The 27234-nt window shown below is 33.8% G+C and overlaps 1 protein-coding gene across 2 annotated transcripts in view; it reads right to left on the minus strand.

Annotated features, from left to right (window-relative positions):
- Nucleotides 1-1777: 1777 nt before the first annotated feature.
- The window catches only part of LOC108768342 (uncharacterized), a 120099-nt gene continuing 94642 nt past the window's right edge, over nt 1778-27234 (minus strand). Inside the window, exons 5-6 of one of the 2 annotated variants that reach the window (XM_018518740.1) lie at nt 24431-24677; nt 1778-2656 (exon numbers count right to left, since the gene is read on the minus strand). In XM_018518740.1, the coding sequence (XP_018374242.1) occupies nt 2487-2656; nt 24431-24677 (417 nt within the window). In that variant the 3' untranslated portion in view covers nt 1778-2486. Of the gene's footprint in view, nt 2660-24430; nt 24678-27234 lie in introns of both variants that reach the window. The other variant, XM_018518739.1, reaches the window with a different exon arrangement.

Below are 27234 nucleotides of genomic sequence, written 5' to 3' on the forward strand. Positions count from 1 at the left end.
AAAAATGATCTTTCAATAATTATTTTGTTTTCTCTTTATAGCAATATATATATTTTAAAAGCAAGTCCTCTTTTTTTCATACGCAGAAACGAATGGATTTTTTAATTAATTCTATAAGTTATGTTAAATTACTATTTTATCGCTACATATTAATTGCAATAATTTGATAAATATATATTTAAATCGATTTCAAACATGTATACAGAAATTTCTCATCTCTTTCTTACATTATTACAATATGTCACACGTGTAACACGTAGGAAACGTAATCCGAATAAGCGGGGCGATAAGATATTGGAGCGTTGGAATAAGTGGTTTGAATCAAGGCTTTTGCTAGAGCCATGTGTCATGCGACGTTAAAGAGTAGAACTGTACGTGCGGTAAGTCAGACACGTGCGGCACATACTGCATGTAGCGGAGTTTTAATTTCGGCTCCAAACCAAACGGACCGAGTGGCTACCTGGCCTCGTTACGTTCCCTCTTGCGCGTTTAATTAATGTCAATTTCACGGCGATCGCAATTACGTTTTCGTCTTCCCTACTATCGTAGCACCACGCGTACCTGTACATCGTCATACACGGACAATATATCTCGTTCCGCGGTGAGGCGGAATTACGAGCGATCTAATTTACCGGTGGAAACGCTTATAAGACGTTTCCTGCAATTTCTGCAATTTGCCAATCCCTTCGAAGTAGCTAATCCAACTATTTTCATGACTCTTGCTACTTTCCTTCGCCCGTCCTTCTTTACCTTTCCCTCTTCATCTGATGTAAGATTCTATTCGGTATTTAGCAAGACTTCTCAAACTACTCGCTTCGCCTCGGTAATCGTCTCTTTAGAAGAGTACATGTATAGTAAAATTCTTGGGAAACAGAAATTCACTTTAAAATATTAGAATTACGTTACCTACTTCGTGATGTTTAAAAAGACAAAAGCTTACCATTTTCATTTCACCTTCTTACTTGATTTTGTTTTTGAATTTTAAATGTAAGTGTATTCTCAATTTGGAAAGTCCTAAAACTGATCAGATAGCCCAGGCATTAACATATTGCATAATGAACAAGACTTCGCGCACTCTCGTTTGAGAAGTGCTTCTAAATGTCAGGCACTTCGATCCGAACTGAGATTGGTCCAATTAGAATCCTCCCGTAGAATTGACATGGATAATCGTAAAGGTTAAAACGTTCCTTTAGGAAGTTATGCTTTCGTATAGGAACGCGAAAGCAAGAATACAGAAACATTCTCAAAAAAAGGGAGAGAGAAGGGGAGGGGGGGGGGGGGGAGAAAGAGAGACGTACTGGTGCAGCCGGATAATAATTATTTTTATGCTAAGCCGGGCTGAATACTAAAAGTACTTTATGCAAACACGTGCGTACTCGCGTGAAATGGATGGATCAATATTAACTCGCTTTGAAGGTATAAAAGTTTGAAAGTATTTTCTGGATCAAGGCTTAGTTTTAAGAGCACATAAGCCTGAAATTATATCAGTTGCTCTCTGATTGCGAGTGTTTGCCGCGCTGTGAAATACGAGTGCTATATGAAATAAAATATGAAAGTGGCAGTAAAATATATATATATAAATACGATAATTACGCTGAAGAATAATAAAACACAGAAAGAGAGTATAAAGAGTAAAATGTACTTACCCAGCATCTGAATTACTCTCATTCCTTGATGAGAAGTTCTGCGCGTATAATATAAAGAAAAATTAAATAGTGATGTAAAATATACGCTCAGTGGTACGTACCAATAATATGATATGCCATGTTTACGGTTCATATTATAATTTATTACAATTTGTACAGATTACAAATCGGTACCTATGATGCGTTTCTTCTGTTAGACATCATAAAAGGAGCAAATATTGAGCAGAACGCCGCTCGTTACTGCGCTAACGTTATTATATCAATTATCATATAGTTACCCCTGTATAATCTATATTTGACACTTGGTGAACACTCCGATCACTATAATAAATATCGCGTTTACAGCACTCGACGTGTGTTCCATCAAATAATTTAAATCAAAACGTAAAGAAAATGAAATTTCCACCGTCCTCTCTCCGTTCTTTCGTTATTGAAACATTCGAGTCTAATTCTGATCGCTACGAAGCTGATCCCTCGATTTGTAACAATTTCTTCGTTCATCTCGTTGCTTTAAGTGATCATTGTTCCTGCCTATGTCTCGGACACTGTTCTATCCTGCTTTCTTCACTTTTTATTAGTGATCAACAATTTACATCAAAAGACAACATGTTTAAAAGTAACTGTATATGAATTACGCGTAGCCCCGCATCGATCCGCCAGCGATTCACCAATTTCTCTCCGTTTCATAGGCTCCTCGAGAATAAAAATCATCGTTATTCGACTATCTATTCTATACATAGTAACATATATAACTGGAAGCCCTAGACTACTAGGTTTTACATGGACGACGTAATCGGATCAGACAGTGGCAGCGATATCTTCTTTGAGGATGCCCGCGAGCTACCTGCTGATTGTCGGCTCGCGTCTCGGTAGTACATTCGTTATCGAAGGTACCGTCATCGTCAGCGATGTCATCATCAGGAACAGGGTGGCCGTCATGATAGCCATTATTATCGCCGCGCCGCGATTACCATTCCAGGGCCAATTCTGTCCGGCGCATCCGTTCGCTCCTGCTTAACAGAAAGTAGTCCCAATGTTAACGAACCACGATAACTGTCGTGAAGAGGTAATGAAATGTTATGAAACGTGTCGACATAGATCGCGGTGAAGTACTCGAGACCGCTACATTCTCGAGTAGTAGATACGACGTTCCGAAAGGATATGCGACAAGTTTAATTATACCAGGGTGATGGCACTGCATCGGTAAAAGTCGTCGTAGACTGATAAAGTCTTCGCTAGAACGCGGAAAATGTAAATTTGAGAACGAGCCTAAGAAAGTTTTCCCGAACTTAAGCATCTTTTGAGAAGTTTCCTTCGCAATTACGACCCGATGTACCGCCAGCGGCTAAGTAATTTGATTCGAAGTGAAACGGGCAGACAGTAATTTGAGTTGTTGATTTCGTCTGTGAGCATTAAAAATACGGCTAAATGTGAGTTAGAATGAAGACTCAACTCAATATTTTTTTAATTATTCAAATCAATGATGATTAATCCAATTGTGTCCTTTTATAAATATACTTTACGATATCGCTCATTTATTACAACGATGACATAACTAAAACGTTGTCATTTTTTTTAGTTGCTTGTACGAAAAGAATGGAAACTTAAAAAAATGCTTAAGAAAGATACATATTTTTATTCTTCTATAATCAAAACAAAAAAAGTTATTACAAAATTACATTTTGTAATTAATACCACAAAATTTTAATAATAAAACATTGAAATTTATTTTTTGGAAAATTTGATTTTTGATTGTGTCATTGCGCATTGTAGCAAATGAGTGATATGTGTAATGTTAGAATTTATTTTACACATTAACTACGATTGTAAATAAAAATGATCGACAAAACATTTCCAATATTATTTATGATTGAAATGAAATATTGTAAAATGTCGATATTGTGCGATAATTATTAATTGTACTATCATTTAAATTGTATGAGATTAATAATAAATGGTAATTTCGTGCTTCATAAAGTCAAGTAAGATCTCATGTAGGACAAGTACACTTTCGTCATGTTACGTTCGCTATTATCCAAGATGAGATTTTTCATAAAAATTACGATTCAGAATCTCTTGTAGTATCTCGTAATTTCACGACTGGCTGGATATCATATTATACGCTTCGTTCGTCGTTGTAAGCGTTCTTAAAATGTTAACGTATTTGAACGAAGAGTTGAAGTAAGACGAAATTGAATGTAGGAGTCGAAATTGGTTCCTGGATCCTAGCTTACGATTGCAAAATTTAGACCGTGATTCCGCTCCGAACCGAAGAACGTATTTAATTTCGCTAACCAGTCCTTGGAATACCATTCGTTAATATCGAAAATCGATTTATTCTTCTGACTTTTCCGATCGTGTTGGCTGGATATTTAACCAATGCAGCAATACCGCGAAACATCAGTGTTTTTTCTTCTTTAAGATTTAGTGAGTATCCTCAGGAAAAGGTTGCCGTTATTAACCGCAACGGACGCGGATGGCTCTTTTAGAAAGTCTCGCGTTGGCGGATGTCGACGGCATGAAATAAAACTTCGGTAAAACGAGGCAAGGTAAAAGGAGGAACGCGGCGAAGAATCGCATTAAAGGCGACGTCGCGGCTCCGCGATTAAATTTTCAAGGAAGAAGAAGAAGAGTGGTGGGCACCACTGTAGAAAGGAGCCAAGCAAACCAGGAGGGGAAAAAGCAAATTACCGGAAGGGCCGTACCGGTCGCCATCGGATAACGTTGGCAGGAAGATGCAAAGAACCTTAGCAAAAAGTGCACGATAGTAATTTCTCTAGAACGAGGAAATAATTTGAACGGTTGCGTCTGTGAAGCCTGAAACGAGCGCGAACTCTAGTTATAGTCGTTGTAATTTCGCCCTTCTTTTCGCGAATTATAATTCAGCTATACTGCTACTATTATGCACATTTCTAACGAGATTAACAAGTTTCCGATGTTGCGTTTTAATCGGCTTTACGCATCAGTTAAAGTCGACTTTGCTAATCAATTTACAGATAACCGAAGCGGTGAAAGAATTACTTGAATTATAATGGAAATGAGAAGGATTTTTTTACAGGATTTAAGTCAGCGACTGAATTTCAAGAATAATCTCACAATTTAAAGTTTTCATGCTTGACTTGTTGCAATTCAATTAAATTAAAATAGATATATAACACAAACATTGTACATACAATATAATGTTTGACCTCTTTCGCTGTATATCCTAAGAATAGATTTACTACAATATATATATATATATATATAACAAAAATTAACAAATATAAATTTTTAAATTAAAATTACAAAATTTCTTATATATTTTACTTTCTGATTTACTTTTTTTACAGTTATAGAATAAAAAATTCTTTATAATTTTCTGCGATATAAAATCTTCTGTTTTGTCAAAGTTAAAATTATGTTAATTTGATGTTTAAAAATTCATAATCATGTACACTTTGTTTCTATCAACAATTTTTATCAGACTCATGGTTTGAAAATTTCCAATGAAATATTAATATATTTTTGTCTGAGCCCTCTAATTGTATTCATTTTAATATCTGATTGAATTAAATTTGTTTTTATTAATGATCGCACGGAGATATATTGTGACTGCTCTCTTTCAATGAAGCTTTTCCTCAAATATTTTCGTTGTCGTAGGAAAGTAACAGTTATTAATTGTTATGGGACATTCGTCTTCATCCCTCCGCTGACATGATAAATCTACCGACACTCAGCTGCGTATTTTTACACTCTTGGTTCATTGGATTAATAAACCCGTTGGGGGGACAGTGCACCTTCTATTTATGAGAAAAAAAATGGTATCTATGAGATTAATATGTCTACTTGAATAACGGGATGTCGATTTAGCTATATACATTATTACATGTCTTTAGAAGCGAGAAAATATTTCTAACAATAAGATGGATTTGAGCTTTCCTAAAAATACATAAAACTGTGGAAAGATAAATTGATATAAAAATATAGTTTTACGGAATTTCTATTGTATCGTTAGCTGGTTCAGCACATTTATAAGAAAAACTTTTGTATTGTATTTAAATTCCAATTGTTTTAATACAAAAATCTGGTAGTATATTATTTCTTTTCGTGAATAATATTTACGATTAGATCAAATGTGTTATTGTTCCTTGAGCTTATATCCCTTTTATAACCTTCGACGACGAATCATGTCGGCAACAGCCTGGAGGTTTGCCAGAGAGCTGGTAACAACATGCTATTTATTGTATTTCGTTATTACGTTGGACAAGAGAACGACTTATAAGATCTCACTTGATCTCAACCTTTTTCTTACTACTGCAAGCGACATCGCAATCTGCACTATAGGTTCTTAATCCAATTAAATATCATTTAGTTTTGTCATTATCCGTTTTAAAATGAAACGCATAATGCTCTAAAAAATTTTGAACACACGTTAAATATTTTTCATCCTAAATTTAACGATGAGGGATTTATAACATTTTATTAAATTAATATAATCTGAAGACTAAGTTAAATAAAAACTTACGTTATCTTAACGAATTGTGGTGTATATTTTATTCTATAGTCATAAGAGAAAGTAGATAGTAAAATAACTTTTATAGTTCTATTCTAAAGTTTTCATGCATATCTGTTTTATTTGTATGTATTTATATGTATTTTTACTCATAAATGTATATTCTCGCATATATTGTACGAGTTGTGATAAAAATTCAGTGTTAATTCATCACAAGTACGATTTTTCTGAATGAAATGTTGTAGCTGTGAGTACGGTGTGAAAAACTTTCTCGTGAAAAGACTCTGATTCCAGTGTGCGTTCGTAAATGCTTGGGCTTTACGGCTGATGGTTTACGACTCTTCGTCGTACGTGCATCGCGACTCGTATTTTTCTCATGTTTTCGCCACATCAGATCTGTTTCGAGCGGCGATCGTTAATAAATGAGAAAATATTGAATAGAAAATTGGAAATAATTCGGGTATTTCTTTGAAAGCAAGTTTTCCAAATTTTTAAGTTGATCTTTATGATAAAAATTTAGTATTTATATTTTATAAAAGTAATTAAATAAGTTAAACAATGTTATGCCACAATTCAGACGAAAGATAGATCTGCGCTTTTTAAAAATAATATGAGAGAAAGAGAGAGAGAGAGAGAGAGAGAGAGAGAGAGAGAGAGAGAGAGAGAGAGAGAGAAGAGAGAACATAAAGATTTAACTGTTTCTATATGAAACACTTGATTTTTCTTATTTAACTTTCCTTCTTTCTCACGAGGATAATCTCTAAGATGTGCCACAACTTTGTTGATATTAAAGCAGGTTAACGTTATTTCAGCACGAAACAGAGAAGTTTCCACTAGCTTTATCGATTCCACCGTGTCCATGATAAAAGCATCAATTTTTAAGAAAGTCTACTGAGTAGAAGCTTAAGTTTTCTTCGCATTACCGCTACGGAGTGAACGGATATTACCTTTCTACTTTTTCAGATACAGGGCGATGTCATTGCAACGTCCACGTTTGCGAATAAAGTTTTTATGGACAGAAGGGAACATGAGAATTATTCACGAGGCGTGTGAAATATTGAATGTTACTAAATAGATAGAAGAGGTCAACAATCGAATATGCGTCCGCAAAACGGAACTTCTTGCCTCCTGGAGTAATTAGGAAAATTATAGAGCAGTTAGACAGTCGCAAGTTAGAAACTCAACTTTTAATTATGAGAATAACGACGTCTCACGTCACACTCGGGAAATTATCTCATTTGCAATGCCGGATATGGGATATAATTTCTGCCTCTCCGTCTGATATATATGTATGCATGTGTATCTACACATATGCACTTCGCAAATAGAATATAGGAGAATTATATACGCCGAATAGCCATTTGTTTTGTCGACGTGCACGTCCGATAAACCCCCCTCATCGGCTTAACTCAGGAATAATGCTTGCTCGTTTGAAAAATTACTTTGTTAACGACACGTTCGCTCTCTTCTCGTCAATCGACCTCTGAAGCACTTCATTCGATAGGCTACCTTCGTTACGGTTCACTTAGCTCGTGGTAAATTGCACCTGTGTGTGCTTAACCCGTCACCCAATTAAACCGCAAACCATTGCCCCATTTAATCATTATTGCGTTATAACAGCGAATTAGATGCAAAATTGCATCTAATTCGCTATTATAACTTACAATTAATACTTACAATTTGATAAACGTCTCCATGCAAATCGGTAAATTTAGTTGTCTAATTTGAGAATTTACAAATATGAAATGTTTAAAACACATGCACTGGAAAAGATAGTTGCGGTTATAAATAATACTAATTTACAAGATTTTACAAAATATGCAAGATAAAGACTGTTTGTAGAATAATTTTTAACGCTGAGGAAATCTACCATTAAAATATTTCTATCAGGTCCGATTTTTGAGATAAGAAATGACACTTTTTCTAATATATAATGTTTTATTAAAATTAGAAAATAAAAGAAGTATCGAGTGTTTAATTCTTGTTTTTTACGACTTTGAATCAACTTCACGTATTAAAGTCCAGTAATAGTATGTTTTCCTTCCAATATCCTTGATAAAGTTTTTTAAATTCTTAGTAAAAATATTCACTTTACTCATCACTTGTCGCATCTAAATTATTTAGAAAGAAATACTATATCATAAAAATAACACGCTACACCTTAAAAATTCTATTTGATGGAATTTTTCTGGCGGCAAATTCGAACTCAGCGCCTTAAAATATGTCAAAAAGAATTGTTTTCTTGCAGTACAAATTGTACAAAAATTGTAAACTAATGTAATTGTTTACAAACTAATTATAAATTATCGTAACGGTACAATATAAACAAGTTCAAGAAATATCGTCCACTCTAAAGTTATTGTCAACGACAAGGAGGGCATCGGACGGTTGTTGACCCGCAGTTTCCACGTGACATATGCCGAAAATAGTAGTTGTGCGTGAACTATTACTGACTATTGCTTTCGGCACACCATCGCGTGAATTACATGTCCATCGCCATATGTCTGTTGTCACATCGCGATGCGACGAAAATCACAAGCGAAATTCGTCGTCGCGGCCTAGCGTCTCTGGTCTAGCGATGACATTTAGCACGTGTAGTCGGTATTTGGCGGATAGCCAATTATTTGTCGGGTCGCATCGAGTCAGAAACGTCGACTTGAAGCCTGAAATTTCTCCGTTGCCGCAACGCCGTTAACGCCGTCCACTTCCTCTCGAATGTGGCCAAAGGGGAGGTCGGATGCGCCGCCGTCTCTCTGTCATAACGCATTCGACGCCACGTATAACAGATTACAATGTTATACGTCGCTGAATCGCCTAGGTAAACACATTGAATGAAAGGGGCAAGGAAAAGAGGCTGCAGCCAGGACGTGACACGGGTGAAACAAACGGGGATGGCACCATCCTCCATCAACGTCACTTGTCAATAGTTCTCTTTATAACAGTTTCGACGGCTAAGCGTAATTACTTTTTTACGCAAAACAAGTTATTTTCTTCGATATTACAGTATTACTCTTATTAGATTAATACAGCATACAGCAGCGTTGGCTACTTTTTCGTTATTAACATGACAATAATTATGCGAATGTACATCTATATTAATTTCCGCCAGATCGAACAAGTTTTTTCGTGGGAAAATACACGCGACATTATAATATTTCTGCTTGCAGTTTTGCAGATATTACATTTCGCATAGAGAGTCTGTTAACATTTTATCGGTATGTAAAATATCTATTAATGTTTTAGCTTCTCATATATTTTCATTTTGTTAAAATCTATGCTTTAAAATTTAATATTCATCTTCTTTCATTTTAATACAGTACGCCGTATATAAGAAGGATATAATGAAAGCAAACAAATGAAGTACTTCGTCATGAATATGTATGATCTAGTTAGTGCTTACAACATGTGATTGTCGCAAAGGATGATCGCAATCATCAGATAAATCGGGATATATTGCATCATGCTCGCAACGAACTTACCAGTCGATTTTGGATCGTATCTACCGTTTCCTGCTTCGAAATTTGATTTCCATTTCTGATAACTCATTTCCACGTTCAATCAAATTGCCAATCCGCGAGGTACTTGAAACCGTTTCGTTCTGATTGTCAAAACATGCAGATTTCATCATGCATCCCCCACGCGGTTTATATCAAATCTTCTACATATATATGTTTTCCTCTTTCCTCTTTTGACAGTGATCTATTACATTGGTTTGAGTTAAACTTTTGCAGATTACATATCTCCCTTTTCATTATATAAGACAACATTTTGTAAATATTATTACGTTAAATATGTATTAAAGGGAATTCTGAAGAAGAGTACAATTAGATTCTCATTGGAGACAAATCGATTTAAAATTGGTCAAAGAATTCGTGGAAGTAAAAGAAAGTATAGGAAGATTGAGATAATCTGTATATCATACGCTTCCGAACTCGACTGCTCAAAGCAATTTGTAGTCGATGGAATTAGACTGTCGCAAATTTGCACCTGAACCGATGGTAAAGCAAGACAAAGGACCGGAACTACGCCACAGACGCCATTATTTGCATGCAAATGAAACGTTTATGCGAGAAGAAAAAATCTTGCTGATTGAAATGGTGAACCGATATAATGACTAATTCTTGTATCGAAGAAAGTAAATTCGAAATACGTTTCTGGAGCATATATCGAAATCGAAAAACTAATTGCGCTCTAACGCAAAAAAGACTGTAAAAGGATTAATCTGTATTATAAAGGGTTACTGCGAAATATATGCCATTAATATGATAATTTTTACATTTTCTGATAAGCACGACGTTATTTAAACTCACATAAATAATCATGAATTGAGGTGCATATTAACACACGATACATAATTGATAAGCGTTAATGAATTCATTGTTAATATGATTTTCGTCAATAATTTAGTATGCAATATTTACAGATCAATGTAATATATGGCTATTACGTAGTGTGCATACAGAAGTGTGTACAATATAAATTTAATTCTTTTTATTATGTTTAAATAGCCAATAAAAATGAATATAAGCATCATGTATGTTCTACTTTACTGTGTATTGTATTTGCATTTTAATATAATTCTCAAATCTTAAATATATTTTCAGACAAAGAATTTTTGAAAACATGAAATTATCCATTTGTATTAAAGCAAAATTAATACGAATTGTATTCTATTAATTAGTATGCGTGTAGTCGTAATTAATTTACAGTTAAATTTTATTTTCATGATTGATAAAAATCGTAAGAATTCTTTTGACTTATTAAAATCACGCTATTTTATTTTCTCGGGATATAAAATTTTTTTGCATAAAATAATAAATAGTATAAATTAATTCATATATATTTTCAATAATAAATAAAATAGATGTTCTTTAATTGTTACATTTAATAATGATAGATCATTTATTAAAATTAATGTGGAATCTAAGAAATGTAAAACATATATCGTAGGTAAATTTATTTCATAAAGGTATATAATATTTCAAAACAATCGGTCTTATTATCTATTTACATTGCGTCAGACGCGTAGCTTTGGTTTTGACAACTTGTTGTAACGTACTAGGTTATGACATACGCAAGGTAGTTCCGTTGTCATTTGCACATCAATATTTGAGCAAGCAAGTAGTGGCGCGAGTCTCTCCGTGTCGTGTATTGTTATGTTATCTTTCAAAGTGTGATAACATTGGGTACTAAAAGATGTCGAATCTTACTGTACCTTATGATTTTATTACAATAAGCAGTTATAGATTGTGTAAGTAACAACTCGTAAGCCTGTGGAGATGATCGTTATTTATCAAAGTGAATATTTCACATGATTTATTTTTATTCGAACAGAAAGAAGAAAAGGAAAAGAGAGAGGGAGGGAGGAAGAGGAGAAACAGAAAGATCGGAGTGATAAAAAATGAAAATTATAATTTATTCAATAGATCAAAGATAAAGGCTCTCTAGAAATAATCTGAATAAAAATCTTTCAATGCCTATTAGAGCCGACACAGGATATTATGTGTAATAATCAATTTATTAATGAACAATAAAATTACATAATTATGACATCAGGTAAACGTTTCGACCCTATTGTTTGGGTCCTCTTCAGTACCAAAAAAAAACACAAAAAATTCTATAAATAAATATGTAGAGTAACTATGTAACAGTAAGGTTGAAAGTTGCAAAGATTGTGTCCATTATATATGCATGACAAGAATCTGGCAGAATTGCTATGAAACTGAGAGCAAAATGTTAATAATAGAAGAAGATTAAAAACATTTTAATGAGAGCATGTCATCGAATGAGTAAAAAATTGCGAGACTTACATGTCATGAATAAGGAAATGGATTGACGTACATTTCAGAGATGCTATCGTCATGTAAGCTCTCATCGTTTACGCATAATTTATCACTAATTCGTTCTTAAATTTTGATATTTCATTATTTGTGTAGTGATTGTTCAATTAATGACGGGATGCATCTCTGAAATGTACGTCAGCTCATTTCCTTATTCATGACATATAAGTCTCGCAATTTTTTACTCATTCGATGACATGCTCTCATTAAAATGTTTTTAATCTTCTTCTATTATTAACATTTTGCTCTCAGTTTCATAGCAATTCTGCCAGATTCTTGTCATGCATATATAATGGACACAATCTTTGCAACTTTCAACCTTACTGTTACATAGTTACTCTACACATTTATTTATAGAATTTTTTGTGTTTTTTTTTTGGTACTGAAGAGGACCCAAATAATAGGGTCGAAACGTTTACCTGATGTCATAATTATGTAATTTTATTCATTAATAAATTGATTATTACACATAATATCCTGTGTCGGCTCTAATAGGCATTGAAAGATTTTTATTCAGATTATAATTTATTGTTTGGTGATAATTGTTTTTGTAGCAACATTTGTATTCATATATGTATGTACATACTTCCCGCGGGTACATGTGATGGAAGAGCTCTATATTCCAAAGGTCTAAAAGCCTGACGGGATAGCGAGCATATCCAAAACGTTGTACTGCCGCAAGTTGTTCAATGGCTCTTATGTGGTTTGCGCATTTCATGCGCTGGACACTATCCGGTGGATAGTGCGTTGGTTTTCACTGACAAATCGTCGTCGAGTGTATAAGCGACTCGCGGATGATTCGTCGCATCGCGTTTTTTTTTAGAATGCTGTATAAAATATCGTGCGAGAGACTTATTTTAATAATTAGTTCAAGTAATTACTCACGAGTGTTTTCATTAGTGTTGTATGAGTGTGACAACCTGAGAGAAAGGTCTAAAAGAAGTATCGGCGAGGCAAGTAATGTGATTGACTAAAATATACTTGTATTGTATTTCTCGTTGCATTATTTATGTATTATATTTCTTATATATGTATTAAGTTATAATTAAGGTATGTATATTTTATTATTCATAAGTATAAACCGTTTGTGATTATTTTTATAAGTATTATAAAATGTAGTTATTTTTTAATAAAAGGAAATATTTTATAATGAGAGAATGTGTTCACGCGTGTAAGTATGATTGATTTGCAATTTCTCTATTAAATTTCTTCTAATTTCTAGTAAAGTAAATTATTATAAAAAATAATAAATAATTAATAAATAAGAAGTATGAAACACATAAACATAAATTATATAAAAAGAAAAAATCGGTAGAAGTTCTCAACTTGTTCCGTTTATTAATTTATAAATTTTGTTTTTTGTCAAATAAAATAAAAATTGTAAAATCATAGATATATTCGGTTTAATTCAAAATTTCTAATCTAATTTTAGATCAAAGTGCATTTAATTATAGTATCTGATATAATAGAAATAGTTTGTATAAAAAAATCATTTAATGTGTGTGTGTGTTTTTTTAAGAATTACTGTTAGGCAAAAGAATTAGATTATCATCAGACAAGTGAAATTGTACGTGAATTATATCTAATGAAGGAATGAAGAAAAGAGTGAATATTTAAAATGGAACATTTTTCTATACAATACCTAATTCGAATTTTATGCATTTAAGAATAAGTATTACGTTTTGATAGTTTTAAAAAGTGTATACTTCAATTTTTGTTTAACGTGATCTTGGAATAATCTTTCTTGACAATTTGAATCTTTTGAGAATTTCGAGACATTTGTTTCAAAATTTATCTCATTAATTCAACTAGTTTAATTGTTATAGAAGATATTAATATGAAGCTTTATTTTAAATCATTGATTGGGACTATATAGGACATTCCTAAACCCTGTTCTTCGTATTTCCTAATATTAGAGAAATGATAGAATATTTAAACGACGCTTTATGTAAAATTAAAAGTTCTTTATTATACATGTGTCACATAGATATTTAGATAAATTTTAATATATTTTTGAATAATTCATCACGTCGATATAATGAATTTGTTTAGAGTTATCTTTCATGTATAAATAAACACAAGAAATCCAAGAGAATCTGCGTATAGGAACTCGAAATAATGAGCAAGAGGGTTTCGCCTTGTCTGTTTTCCTTTGCTTCCGTGCGAGTTGGCAAATTGAGCAACTATGCTGCTCATCGAAGCGTTTCGTATTAATGCATATTTCATCGAGATATAATGACAAGGCTACATTTTCATGCTTCTCTGCGATACTCTTATATTCCTCATCTCATGACAGTAATTTGAAATTTCAAATAATTTCCGTAGAGAGTATCATTGATAGATACTAGGACGTTTGTCCCTCTTTCTCATCATCGTTATTACATTCTCGACGCGCAGTTTAGTGGGTGTGTGTGTGTGTGTGTGTATCGCCAAGCCCTAATATCTCGCGAAAGAAAAGGGCACAACTCTCGCTATACTCCCGCAGAACTTTTCTAATGCAGTATTTCGCGATTTGTAGTGTGCACGGTATTGAAATCAGAAGCTTCTTGTAAATATTCAAGAAGCGAAATCTGAAGCTCGGCCAAATAGAACTTATGTTGTCAACTTACTAATCGAAGTGAATCTTTTCACGGGTGAAAGAGAGAGAGAGAGAGGGGGGGGGGGGGAGAGAAAGAGAGACTCACCCCGTGCGTTTCCTCTGTAATGCCTTTCCTCCGGCGTCCAACTTTCGCTTCACACTCTTCCGCCACTTCTTCGCGGCCCTTTCCTTACTTTGCAGACTTCAACATTCGCGCGCACGCCCGGGGGTGCTTACTTCTTACTATTCTGAGATACCTTCGAGAGCGCGGCTGCGAACTCGCTTCGCATCGATAATGCGAAACGTATATCCTGCCAATGGGATGGAGGCGAGCCGATTTCTTGCAGGAAAAGGACGAAGGCGAGGAGCACGAGTACGAAAAAAAAAAAGGAGAGGGCTGTCTTCTTACTGGAGACGTATCGAGCTGCGATTCCTTTCCAATTCTGAGGACAGGACGAATCTAAAGAGCGCCGGCAGTCGGAGATGAATATTAACGACTATCTACCACCATTTCGCTTTCATGGAAATGATTGGATATGGATACAGCGGAATTTCTAATCTACTCGTTGTTTATATCGCTTGGAATTTCCGTAGGATATTGGGTTCTCGAGGGTGCAACCCTTTCTGATTAAGGCAATCAAGTTTTTTTCTCTGATTCTCTCTCGTAGGGCGAAGGGGATTTCTGGAATATTAAACGAAATGTCGAACAAGAATGAGTTATTTGTATAACGACAAAGATCTGGTTAACATTTGCAAGGTGCAGATCTCCTTACTTTACTGTGCATTCTTTTATTTGTTCGATTTATTTACTGAACTCTCAGTTGATTTTATTTATAAAAGCCTTTTCTTCATTTATATGCACTATGTCCAATGGATTCTGCTCGAGTGAATATAGATGCAATGGAATTTCTAATCTTCTGACCTCACCGTATTGTCATACCGCGTGCACGTTATTATCGGTATCGATCGTAGAAGGTAGACCGCTTGATTTTCGGGTTGAGCAGACGGTCGATCTCAATGCGGATTATAGACTGCCATACCAATTCCATTACCTGGCTGCGCAGCCGGCCATGCAAATTTTCGTGAGCCGCCAGCGCAACCGGATATGCAAATTCATCGGAAAAAAGGAACTATGGATATGTGCGATTGCTCAACTCGACTCGAAATTCACTACGATTTATGAATTATAATCGCTCCGGATATATTCTTCTCGTTTATTCGCATACAAATCACTCTTTTCTCATTTCTCTATTTTAAAATTATTCGATCGTATCGATTTACTGTAATTTACTAATCAATTTAAACATATTTATAAAAATTTCATTCGTATTTCAATATTTAGATGTACTATTAATAGTTTCATAATTTTTTAACTCAATAAGAAATTTTATTTAAATGATTTAAGAAGAAATTATTTGCAATAATTAAAGTCTTATAATAAAAAAAAAGAGGACTTAAAAAAGAATTCAATTCCATTAAAAAATTTAATATTTAACTTTTTAAATTTAAAATATAACAATTTTTCTCTCTGTGTTTAAAATAATACAAATTAAAATTTTTAAGACGTACTTCGCTGCTAAGCATTTAATATCTAGATTCTCTCAATCCATTTATTTGTTTATAATAGTTGAAATTTTCTTTGTTTTTTTTTTATATTTTGCAGTTGTTTTATAAATCATTCAAGAATGTACATACCGTCGCGTATAATTTCTGTTGTATTTGCTCGTATCTTCATGGCCTAACAGTGTCAACACAGCAACTATTTCGAACTCGAGGATACGAGTCCATCTGTACGTACTACAGTTGAACAAATACATAGAGATGCTAATATGTATTTCGGATTTGTGATATATCTATTTTGGCCAAAAGTAAGGAATATGTTTAGAAATGATAAGCCAAATTAGTAGGTGTTTATTTATTGTATATTTTCTCTCTCTCTCTCTCTCTCTCTCTCTCTCTCAACGCTTTAGAAGCTGCCATAGGTTTCCAGTCTAATGGAGCGCCTAATAAATGGCAATATTTTTTTCTTTCTTTCTCTCTCTTTCTTAGAAAATGTAATAAATTGTTTAAATATAATGTAGAATCAATAATTAAATATTACCAGTGTAATTAAAATTTTAAAAAGATTGCAAAAATATTTTATATTCCTAAAATTACATTTCTTACAAAATCTTATCTCTAAAAACATTCTATAATGCATCAGCAATTTTTTATTTAAGATTGTGATTTTATGTATCATTCTTTATTTAAAATTCATTGTGATGTAAAAAATCAATGTATGGAGAGTGTATTAATTTTTTGTTTTGTTTATATATTTGTTTAAAATAGATATATATTATATTATAATTTAGAAAAATAATTATGTAAAGAGATTTGACTCCTCTTATATTCTTTTACTTATATTCTTTTACACTCTTTTAGTTGTCATAGTCAATAATGCAACATTTACTATAGTACAAAAGAAAGTTTATTGTGTTTGCTGTAATTTATTAAAATTGCTCGATGCTTTGATCACTATGTATTGATTAAATATTTAGAATTCATATAATATTTTAAATAGAGAGCTCGCAAATTTAATGAAAAAAATATCATGTTTATAGTCGTGTTTTAAAGAGCTCATCTGAAACCTTATTTTTAACATATAATACAGTATAATAGATTTTGGTTAATTCAATATTCATCACGTCATATTTATAATCGTAATTTAGCAAAAAAGCTCAAATAAAATTTGTTTTGTGATACAATCTTTATTTTTTCGCAGTATAATAATCTATCTTTGGAAAGAATAGCGTTAAGACTCGAGGATGCTGGGTTTTAGATTTTTGCTCGTTGCCAAGAAAAGGCAACGTCAGCGTCTCAGTGATGGTGTAAAAGAGGAACAAATGTGCGACGCGTATATTGCGCGCGGGATGGTAAATGGTGCGGGTGTACTCGCGTTAGTCCTAATGCCACGTTTACGCTTCTTTTAGTGCGGAGTAATGGTATTGACGAGGAGTAGGCACCGACGCCGTCAGCGTAGATGAAATCTCCGATTCCGAGAGCGATATAACCCGGTTGCAGTTTTATCGCGCCTCCACGTACGGATATTGTCGGGCGGCTTCGGTCTCGTGAAATCTGCTGTAATCGTAACGACGTAAATCGTAAACGCGAGTTCCTCATTCGTTTCTCCGCAAGAGCGCATTACCGGGAACCGCTGCTCTTCCCGAAGGAACCATCCGGTCGCTCGTAAACGAATCGCCTTCGTCGCGATCTACACGGGCTCCTGAGATAGATTTTTCTTTCCTCTGTGTGTATTCAGGACGAAGGTTTTCGATCCGATTTTGTCGAGTTGATCTACGATTAGCGGCGACGAGAGTGTGCTCCGGTACGGATTGAATTTACCAGCAACGACCGATTTTTTTCTGGGATATCGACATAAATTTATTTAGTAGCTCCTTTGGGAGAGGAGGTAAGGGGGAGATAAATCTTACTTTGATGGTGAAAAACTTTTAGGTGTGTATTTGGTCTTCGTAACTTTACATTGTACCTACTGTTCTCGTTATATTGTTCTTTCACATAACGTATCATAAATTGAGGTAAATTTGACTCAGTCGGAATGACTTTGACCAAAACTAAAAAAAATAGCTAGACAGGCATGTCAAAAATCAGGACGTAATAACGAATTCGGTTGGACGTACTAGTGTGCATTGATGCATGTTAAAGTCGTTGTACACTGATTTAACTCTGAATATAAAAGTGAAATGCATCATATTTCGAACTATACATATTTTACCGAACAGTACAATAAAGTACATTGAATATTTCGCGGTTTAACTCGTTTTTATATTTATATTTAACACATTTTTACGTCAATCTGTGTACAACGGCTTTAATGTTTAACTGACTGCGCACTGTCCAATCAAATTTACTATAACACATTTCGGACATCTTTAAGACGTTTTAAAAAAATCTTACATAAAAGAAAAATTCCAGATGGACTTAATACTGCAGGATCAGATGAATTGAAATCTTTTGAGATATATATTGTCTTATTGTTAAAATTTAGTTTAAAGTTATCCCGATTTTGGATTACCACATTTTACGATAGTTATTTTTCACCGACATCGCTATGTTCGCTGATTCTTGATATTTTTTAAACACGTCACGATACATCACGAAATCATGTCTGTGGAAAAAATAAATATAAATTGATATTTTAAAATACTTTCATAAATATTGCTTGTACGCACACGCAAACACGCCACGTGCAATGGAGCTCCGGTGACACGTTAATAAAACCGGAGCGTTAATTGCTGAATTCCTCATTGATTAATAGCACCAGAGACTCCGACCAAGGAGGGTAGGACCTAATAAGTGAGCCAACAATTTTAGAGGCGAGAGAAATAGCTGATCTCCGTGACGTCTGACCTTTACACCGCGGAAATAATCCTGAGTCATAATCGGTCGCGTTGTTCTTATTTTATTATTTAATATTCCCCCCTCGCGCGTGATATTATTACGCGATAAAACGATGCGCCGCCACCGAGATATTTCATTCGCGTCGGAGTTTTAATTAATACTCAAACACACTCTTGGATATATTTTACATAAAAATGGCTCTGCGAAGAATAGCTCTCGTCTGTTATACGGATAAATAGGCGTTGACAGGCAAGATCGATATCGGCCAACAAGCGATTTCAATTACATTTTGTTACCTCTTGTAATGAGGCGCAGTTTAATCATCGTTGAATTACGCGAACTGGGGAATATCCCATATACCTGTGTTTGTGTAAATTGCTGTTACCGACATTGTGATAAATGTGTACGCCACTCGCGTTGATACGATGGCACTCTTGCTATTAACGATCTTTATGGTGTCAATCAAATAACTTGGTAACTCGGCCTTACCCCCCTCGTCATTGATTAATGGTTTGCGGCGAAGGATCTTCAGAAAGTTTTCCTGTGCTTTGTGTGCGTAAGGGAAATATGGTGTGTATAACATAGCGTTGCCGTCTCGCTATAATCCCCTATTTATAAACCGCTTGGTAATTTAAAAATCTTTAGAAAAATAGTACAGTCTTTTATCAGTCTTAAGTAAATCTCTCCCGGCAGAAAGGCGCGCAGGAAGTCTCCATAAACTTCCTAACATTGTCATGATACTTTTCCGGAGATGTTCTTAAAGCTTGTTCCTTTACTGAAACCGATCGGTTTCAATAAGGATGAGCCTTAGATATGATTGATAACACCGCGCAAAATATTTTTTTTTATATACGAAAAAATATCTGATTAAAGTAGAGACAAAATCTGGCATAAACGTGCGTTTCATTTTGCGATATAAAGTTATTTAATGCACATTTGAAGTTTAAAACGTTATTTCGATTGCAAAATGAAGTTTTGCAATGTGAAAATTATGTATTTCCATGTAAAATATAATTGATCGCTGAATAAAAAAATAAAAAAATAAAAATTGGAAGAGTAAAATAATGAAAAACTGTATTTTTAGTCAAAAGTCGTTAAAAATTCTCAATTTTTCTCTTAAAAAGTTTTATCTTTTTCATTAATATTTATAAATAAAATTATAGAAAGGCTAAAAAAAGAAAAAAAAAGAAAGGACTCCGCACTAATTATACGGAAAATTAGGTCCCAGTGAAATGAGTTAGTTTTCACATGTAGCACATAGCTTAAAAACTATCTATTATTAAGCCCTGTGTTTATGTTATCTTTTGTTCACCACATTGTAAGCTACACCATGTAAGAACGGACTTATTTCATCGGGACTCAATCTTCTATATAATTATAGTGCGAAGTCCTTCGAGCTATTTTCGATGAAGAATATTTTTGTTACATCTTTCTCTGCTCCAGTCGCTTTAGTTTTATCATTTTCTGACTTTTTATCATTTAGCGAACAATTTTACATGGAAATACATCATTTTCGTGATTTTCAGACAATCGTGAAATTTTATCTTACGGCTGAAATGACTTTCTCTAAACTCCAAATGTGCATTAAAAAATGCAAATAATTTGATATCGCAAAATGGAAGTCGATATTAGATTATTTTGATTTTTTCATGTGTGAAGAATTCTGTTGAGCTGTTGCATGGAGTACCACTAGTCTGCGATAAAAAAAAATATTTTTTATCATTTTAACTGTTTTTAATGTATTGTTAGATATTGATCACGAATCTATTGTCCAATTTAGTTACCACATCACAATTAAAAAAAAAAAAGGCAAAAAAACGACGATTATAAGAGTTTTCATGACGTTGAAGTATCGGTAGCAATTTTTTGTTCTAAATTTTAACTTTTTTATTATATAAAAATATCTATATATATACTTAGCACGTTGTTTCAGACAATGATTCCAAAGTATCTATTCGCAGGCTAGTGTAATCGCAAAGTGCAACGTGCTCTGTATAATAATTAACTTTAATTAAGAACGGTAACGACTCAATATAACTCTGATACGCAAATAGAATTCGTAGAAACTTCTAGTAGAACCCTACGGTTCTTTTACGTTATCGATTGCTTCATTACATAAAATCGAGATAGGTTATTCATACGTTCGAGACGAGAGATATCACCGTGAGTCATTCTCTCGCTACTCGAAGGGGAACGAATTTGCTCTAGCGATAGCGTTTACGTGCGACTGCATGCGCGACAGGGGTTGGAAATAAGACACGAGTTAAATCGGACTGACAGGCGCGTCGCGTGGAGTGATGCGATTGGGAAGACGAATGCGAGACCATTTTCTGCAACTGGATAACGGCTATGCTTTTTCAACTGGAACAATCATAGCCCCTACGGTTTCTTGGTGACCGGTTTGATACGGCTACGAAGAGGACATAACTGTCGTTGGGCGGCGTGATTCACATGAAAGATTGCATACGATCGGATACGTTCATGGAGTCATGGAATCATAAATGTTATTGTTGCTGTTAGCTTTATTACACTTGTCTCGGAAATAATGTTCCTTCCAAGAGTCGTCGCGTTTTGTTGCCCATGCAACCGTATTTCGCGAAACTACACGCGACTCTCTCTCTCGGAGATTAAATATTCACCATAAAAACTGTATGGATAGAGAAATTGTACAGTATGTTTTGTAAAATGCTTGCAAATGAAAACGATATAAAATCAAACTTGTAATATCGATATTACACCAGTATTGTATTTGTAAGGCTATTGTGCATCGAATACGCTTTTTGTTTTGTCTCTCGAATGCATTTTTCGTCTTGTGAATCAGTAATTCTGCATTCGATAGGAACCTTTGTATTGTTAGATAAAGGATAAAAAACATGACTTCGTGCCTCGTTAACTTTGAGAGCGAACTGCGCGATTCGTTCGATTTGCCGTTGCGTTATTTGCAGAAAGAGTATTTACGCCTGTTTGCATCGTCCCATTTAGCTTGATCAATGAACTTTGTTCAGTTCAATAATATCGCGCGATTTGTATAAGCACACTTGACAACCACCAATCGCAGTACATATATCGAACTAATGTTCGCTCTAGTTCCATGGTTTCCTACCGTCAGAGATAGTTGATTGTATTACTATCTCGATGCTGCATTGATTCCATGTCATGACAAAGCGCCGATATACGACTCAGTAAGTATTCTCGCTACGTGACAGATTTTCTGTTTACCCGTTGCTCCTCGTTTCTATTTTGAAAAACTTCGGTTTTCACAGTCAAACTTACATGTTCGTTTCAAGTTTGATCATAGCTATTTATTCGCTTACGAATGCTGAGTATCTCGAAAACTCAGAAAGATACACAGAGAAAAGAAAAAACGTTTACGGTCCAGCGTTTATATTATAGTTTTCCAAGGCATGGACGTATTATCATTTCGCAGAAATTTGATGATGAGATCGTAATGCAAATCAAATAAGTATAAAGACCAAATGCGATTGAGGCTAGATTTGGTGCCTGATAATATTTATATGTAAATTTTAAATACATCTTTTAGTTACATAAACTTCGCGTCGATTATTATCTAACTTAAAACATAAACTGATGTTGAAATAATAACCACATCTTAGCGCCAAGACACTATCGTGTCTCTAGACATCATAAATTAAATTGATCGTCACTTTAATAATGATGCTATTAAGTATCTTAAATAAGGAAGGTGTTGGGTACAAAAATGCACGTCAGCACGAGAGCATGAACTCTTGTACTGTAATTGCGATTTCCAAATGATGAACACTCAGTAACATTATTAAGTTTATTGATTTATTAACTGATACAAATGTTAGACGGAAAGCACGGTAACGTAGTGGACGCGCACAGAACGAGAGGATCTCGATTTCTGATATACTCAGTGTCGCGATCTGCAAGAAGACTAACTTCATGCGCTCGGTATCGTGGTAGCGAGAAGACCGAGGCCGGTTCGGCGATCCCCATGATCTCGGGATTCGTTTTCCGAAAACGCCCGATTTTTATTTTTCTCGGCGTTCATGAGATCACTAGAACCGCCACTTCTTTAACGGCGACTAAACCAAAGATGCGGAGCCTTTATGATGAAAGATTAGCTATCGAAGACCGCGGGAGCGCGAGATTAAAGAGGCGCCGATTTTCTTTGATACGCTGGGTGATCGCCAAGAATAAAGGCACATTCGCTTGTCTTTATGTGTCGCATGTGTCTATGTCTCGGGCCCGATATTTCCAACGCATACGCATACTAGAAGATTTCAAGTTCAAATTCTAACAGAGATAATATTATTCGCAATAATTTTTTGCAGTGTTTTAAGATGCAGATTATTAACCCGGAAATAATCTTGATTTTCTTTTATGTAAACGATAACCTGGAATATTTTTATATCAATTAAAATCTATTATGAAGAACATATTGCATATTATTGATTGTTTTCTGATTTATTACATTTAAAAACATTATAGATATGGGGATTTTTAAGCACAATTTTTTTAAAAGTAAGTGGAAATCAAATAAATATTAAATAACATATATATGTTAAGTAGTTTGTTATGGCAATATTTAAAAAAAATAAAGATTTTAATTAATATAACATCTTTATTGCGAATTTTTAATGGAATTATATATTTTGAGGATTTGTAAAAAAATAGTTATTAGAAAAAAGAAAATATTTTAAAACAATATTCATATAAAACATACTTTATAACAATTTATATTCTTCATTGCTAAATGTAAAAATATTTCAGATAATTATTCTAAAATTAAATTGAGATCATCAATAATAAAATAATAAATTAAATTAATTTGTGATATTATTATTTCAGATTTAGTTTATGATTGCGTATCAAATTCTCCCTCTCTTTCGACTGTAATCAGAGCACAGTTTATATAACTGAAAAGTTTAAAAATTACGTACAAAAATATTATTAGGCTCCAAAATCTAGCCTTGATCACATTTGACTTTTCTTTACTTATTTAATTTATTTGTATATCGGTAATTTAACTTATCGTAATACAAAATTGCTTAGGCGTTCTAAAATTAAGTTGAAGCGATAAGATATTAGCATATTACAAAGAAAAATAGTTGCTTTAATGCCGATATCTCCAGACTTGATATATTATCGATTAATTGATGTAAGATCTAGTTTTCTTGATAAGCATGATTTTAATATAGACATTTGACCGGCTAGCAAGAATATTCAGGAAATAATAGAATTATTTTTCTACATAAAATATTACTTTTCGTTAGCGATTAAAGGCGATCTTCAAAGATAAGATCAAAACTCAAAGTACCCAAACAAAACAAAAAGTTATGACATTAAAGTGGTATCAAAATGGTTCCAAAGTGATTATTAAAAGTCACGTTTTGAGCAATCACTGTTCATTTTAATGTTATTTTGACGTTATTATGACCTGTTGTTCTGCTTGGGAATAGAGAGTAATACAGTGAAGTCAATGAGTACTTACGATGACCAAACGGTGGTGATTCGCCGGTGATCGATGCGATACGTGGCGTGTCCTCAGAGATTTCAATGTCTGCCGATTTCCGATAAACGTCTGAAATGAAGACCGTGCAGCGCAGGTGTAAGTACCCTTTGCGAAACATACTGTTTGTCACTCTAAACTCGACCAATGATGTTATAGATTGTGTCACGTTATCGTGAGAAGTTTGGAAATGCCGTATTTTGCCGTATAGCCCACTGTCCTTTGGGATCTGAAATAACAAGCGGCATGAATTAATGCTTATCAATCGTGTCAAAATATTTTTAGTGGCACATATAATAACAACAATAATATCGAAATTTCTACATTTTTTCATTTATTCTTTTCCGCTCATAATTGAATCTTTTCCCTTATTATTAATTACACTTCTGATGTTTTTAACAATTAATTATTTTAAAGTAAAATTTATACCTTTATCTTCAAATGTAGTATAAATCTTCTTGGAATAAATATACGATTTGAGAGGTACTTCGTTCTTATGCATTATTTAACTGAGATATAATAGTACACATCTCAAATAATTAATAGATTGTATTTAGTGCTTAAGGATAACGCGACACATTAAACTCCTTTCATTGTTTATTCTATGTAACTGCGCGGGTATCGAATATCTTCCACATTTACGTTGCGTTTCACAAAGAGAATTATTATTGTTGCCTGCTAAAGATATCACGCGGTTATGTTACCTTTAATGCAGCTTTGCTTTTGTCTTACTCATTTAATGTAGCTCCGTCTTTTGTCTTCATAAACGAGAATAAGATGGAAAAAAAGAGGTGCGCAATGGAAGCCAGGAGTCGCTCAGCGTTATTACTCCGAGGAACAAACGTGGATGCGTATCGAGTTAGTTACAGTAACGTGATTATTCTACGTGATACGTGCACTATAAAATTTCATCTATCTGTATATATAAACTTAGCATCAACACACGACGTCCTCTCGAGAATTATGATTTTATTTTTTATAATATTTTTCCAGACGCGTATTGCAAAGAGAGCCAAGCTAGTAGAATTTCAGAATATTTTCAAGGTACATCAGTTTACATTAAAAGCACATGTTTGTTTTTATGATGCGTAAATACGTTTTTATCGGAAATCTTTATTTTAGTAATACATTTTGATTGTTTAGAGACTCGAATAAATTCGGAAAATCTAAATTTAGTTTTCGAAATTTGAATTATAGTATTGCATTTAATATCCAATGATAAAACACAGCAGAATATTATACAAAGTAGAGATGCGCATGATAGATAATTAATGAATAATTACACTAGTTTGCAATATTTCTGGAAGAATCTAAAGACCGTTTCTAGAATAATTTTTGATACTTAGCCCTAATCTGTTTTTATAGTATATTTATATGTACCATATATGTTTTTATATATTTATATATGTTCTTTATGAATATTTTTGACACGATAATGTAATTAATGTTAATTCACAACAACACGGTAAGAATCTTATGAACATCGCATGCACACATGTATTAAATCTACATCTATATTTTTTAGAATATAGAGCAACAGAAGTCACCTAGTTTGTTTCCAATATCTCTGATAATGTATCTGAATTATTATTAAATCCTGGTGGAAATGTTCGCCTTGTCGCATTCAAATTATATGAAAAAGCTGTATGTTAAAAATGACATATCTTAAAATTGACATATTTTATCTTAAAAATTTGGCTTGATGGAATTTTTCTGATGGCAGTCGTACGGAACTCAGCGCTCTAAAATACGTAATAAAAAGTTGTAATTGTTTTCTTTTCTTAAATAATTAAAAATTATTCAAAATATGTAAACTAGTATTATTTTTCGTGGCTGAAATAATTAAGAATCATAAGGCTTAAAAAACTTTTCAAGAAAGGTATTATTTTCGCTGTTTTCGAACTAATATATGTACATCAATGTCATCCACTCCATAGCAAAAATATAAATGTGTTGTGTGATCTGTAATAAATACACATGAAGGGACCTTATTTTATGTAGAACCGAGAGACTACTTTCAAGAAGAATATATGGCCGAGAAGAAACGAATTTGTCTTCGATCGTCCGCTACGTTACAGGAGAACAAGAACATCCTGAGAACTCCGAAGGCGACGTTATCATTTGTAGAACAAACAAGAACATACATCATGTCTGCGGGCGTACAGTGTCACGTGCGGATACAGGCTACATCCATAAAGCATAAAGCATAAAGCTGATGCCATCACAGATGCCATCTTCTCTCGCACCTTCTTTTTTCTTCTTCTTATATGTCACGAGAGTGTCGGTGAAATTCTTGCGTACGTGTAGCTATACGAATCTAAAGTGCATTACGTGCAATCTTCATATCTCCGAAAGCGGGTTTTGATGACGTTACTCGCATAGAGATGTCCTCCAAGTGAAGGATTGATTGACACATTGTTAGTGCTATAGAATTTCGGTTGTGGGGCTTGCTTTCACCTCCCTCATTGTCCTTGTGAATGTAATATTCTGTGCTTGCCGTGCATACATTTTCTGCATACTATATACATTCCTACGATATATTGTGGATCTTGTATTCCTACTATATTTGTCTCTATGACTAGAAGCGTATGCGGATGGAATCTAATATTGCTTGTAGTATAATCAAATTTATGTGATTGTATCTATGATTTTAAAATTAGAAATTTTGCAAAACTATAATTTTAGTCTATTATGAAAGATATTGCACAACTAAATTGTTTTCTCATTTTTTGCCCGTTATATATACATGTTATGTATACAGTGGCGTAGCCAGGGGGGGGAGGCTG

This window comes from Trachymyrmex cornetzi, unplaced genomic scaffold, assembly GCF_001594075.2.
Source record: "Trachymyrmex cornetzi isolate Tcor2-1 unplaced genomic scaffold, Tcor1.1 scaffold782, whole genome shotgun sequence".
NCBI lineage: Eukaryota > Metazoa > Arthropoda > Insecta > Hymenoptera > Formicidae > Trachymyrmex > Trachymyrmex cornetzi.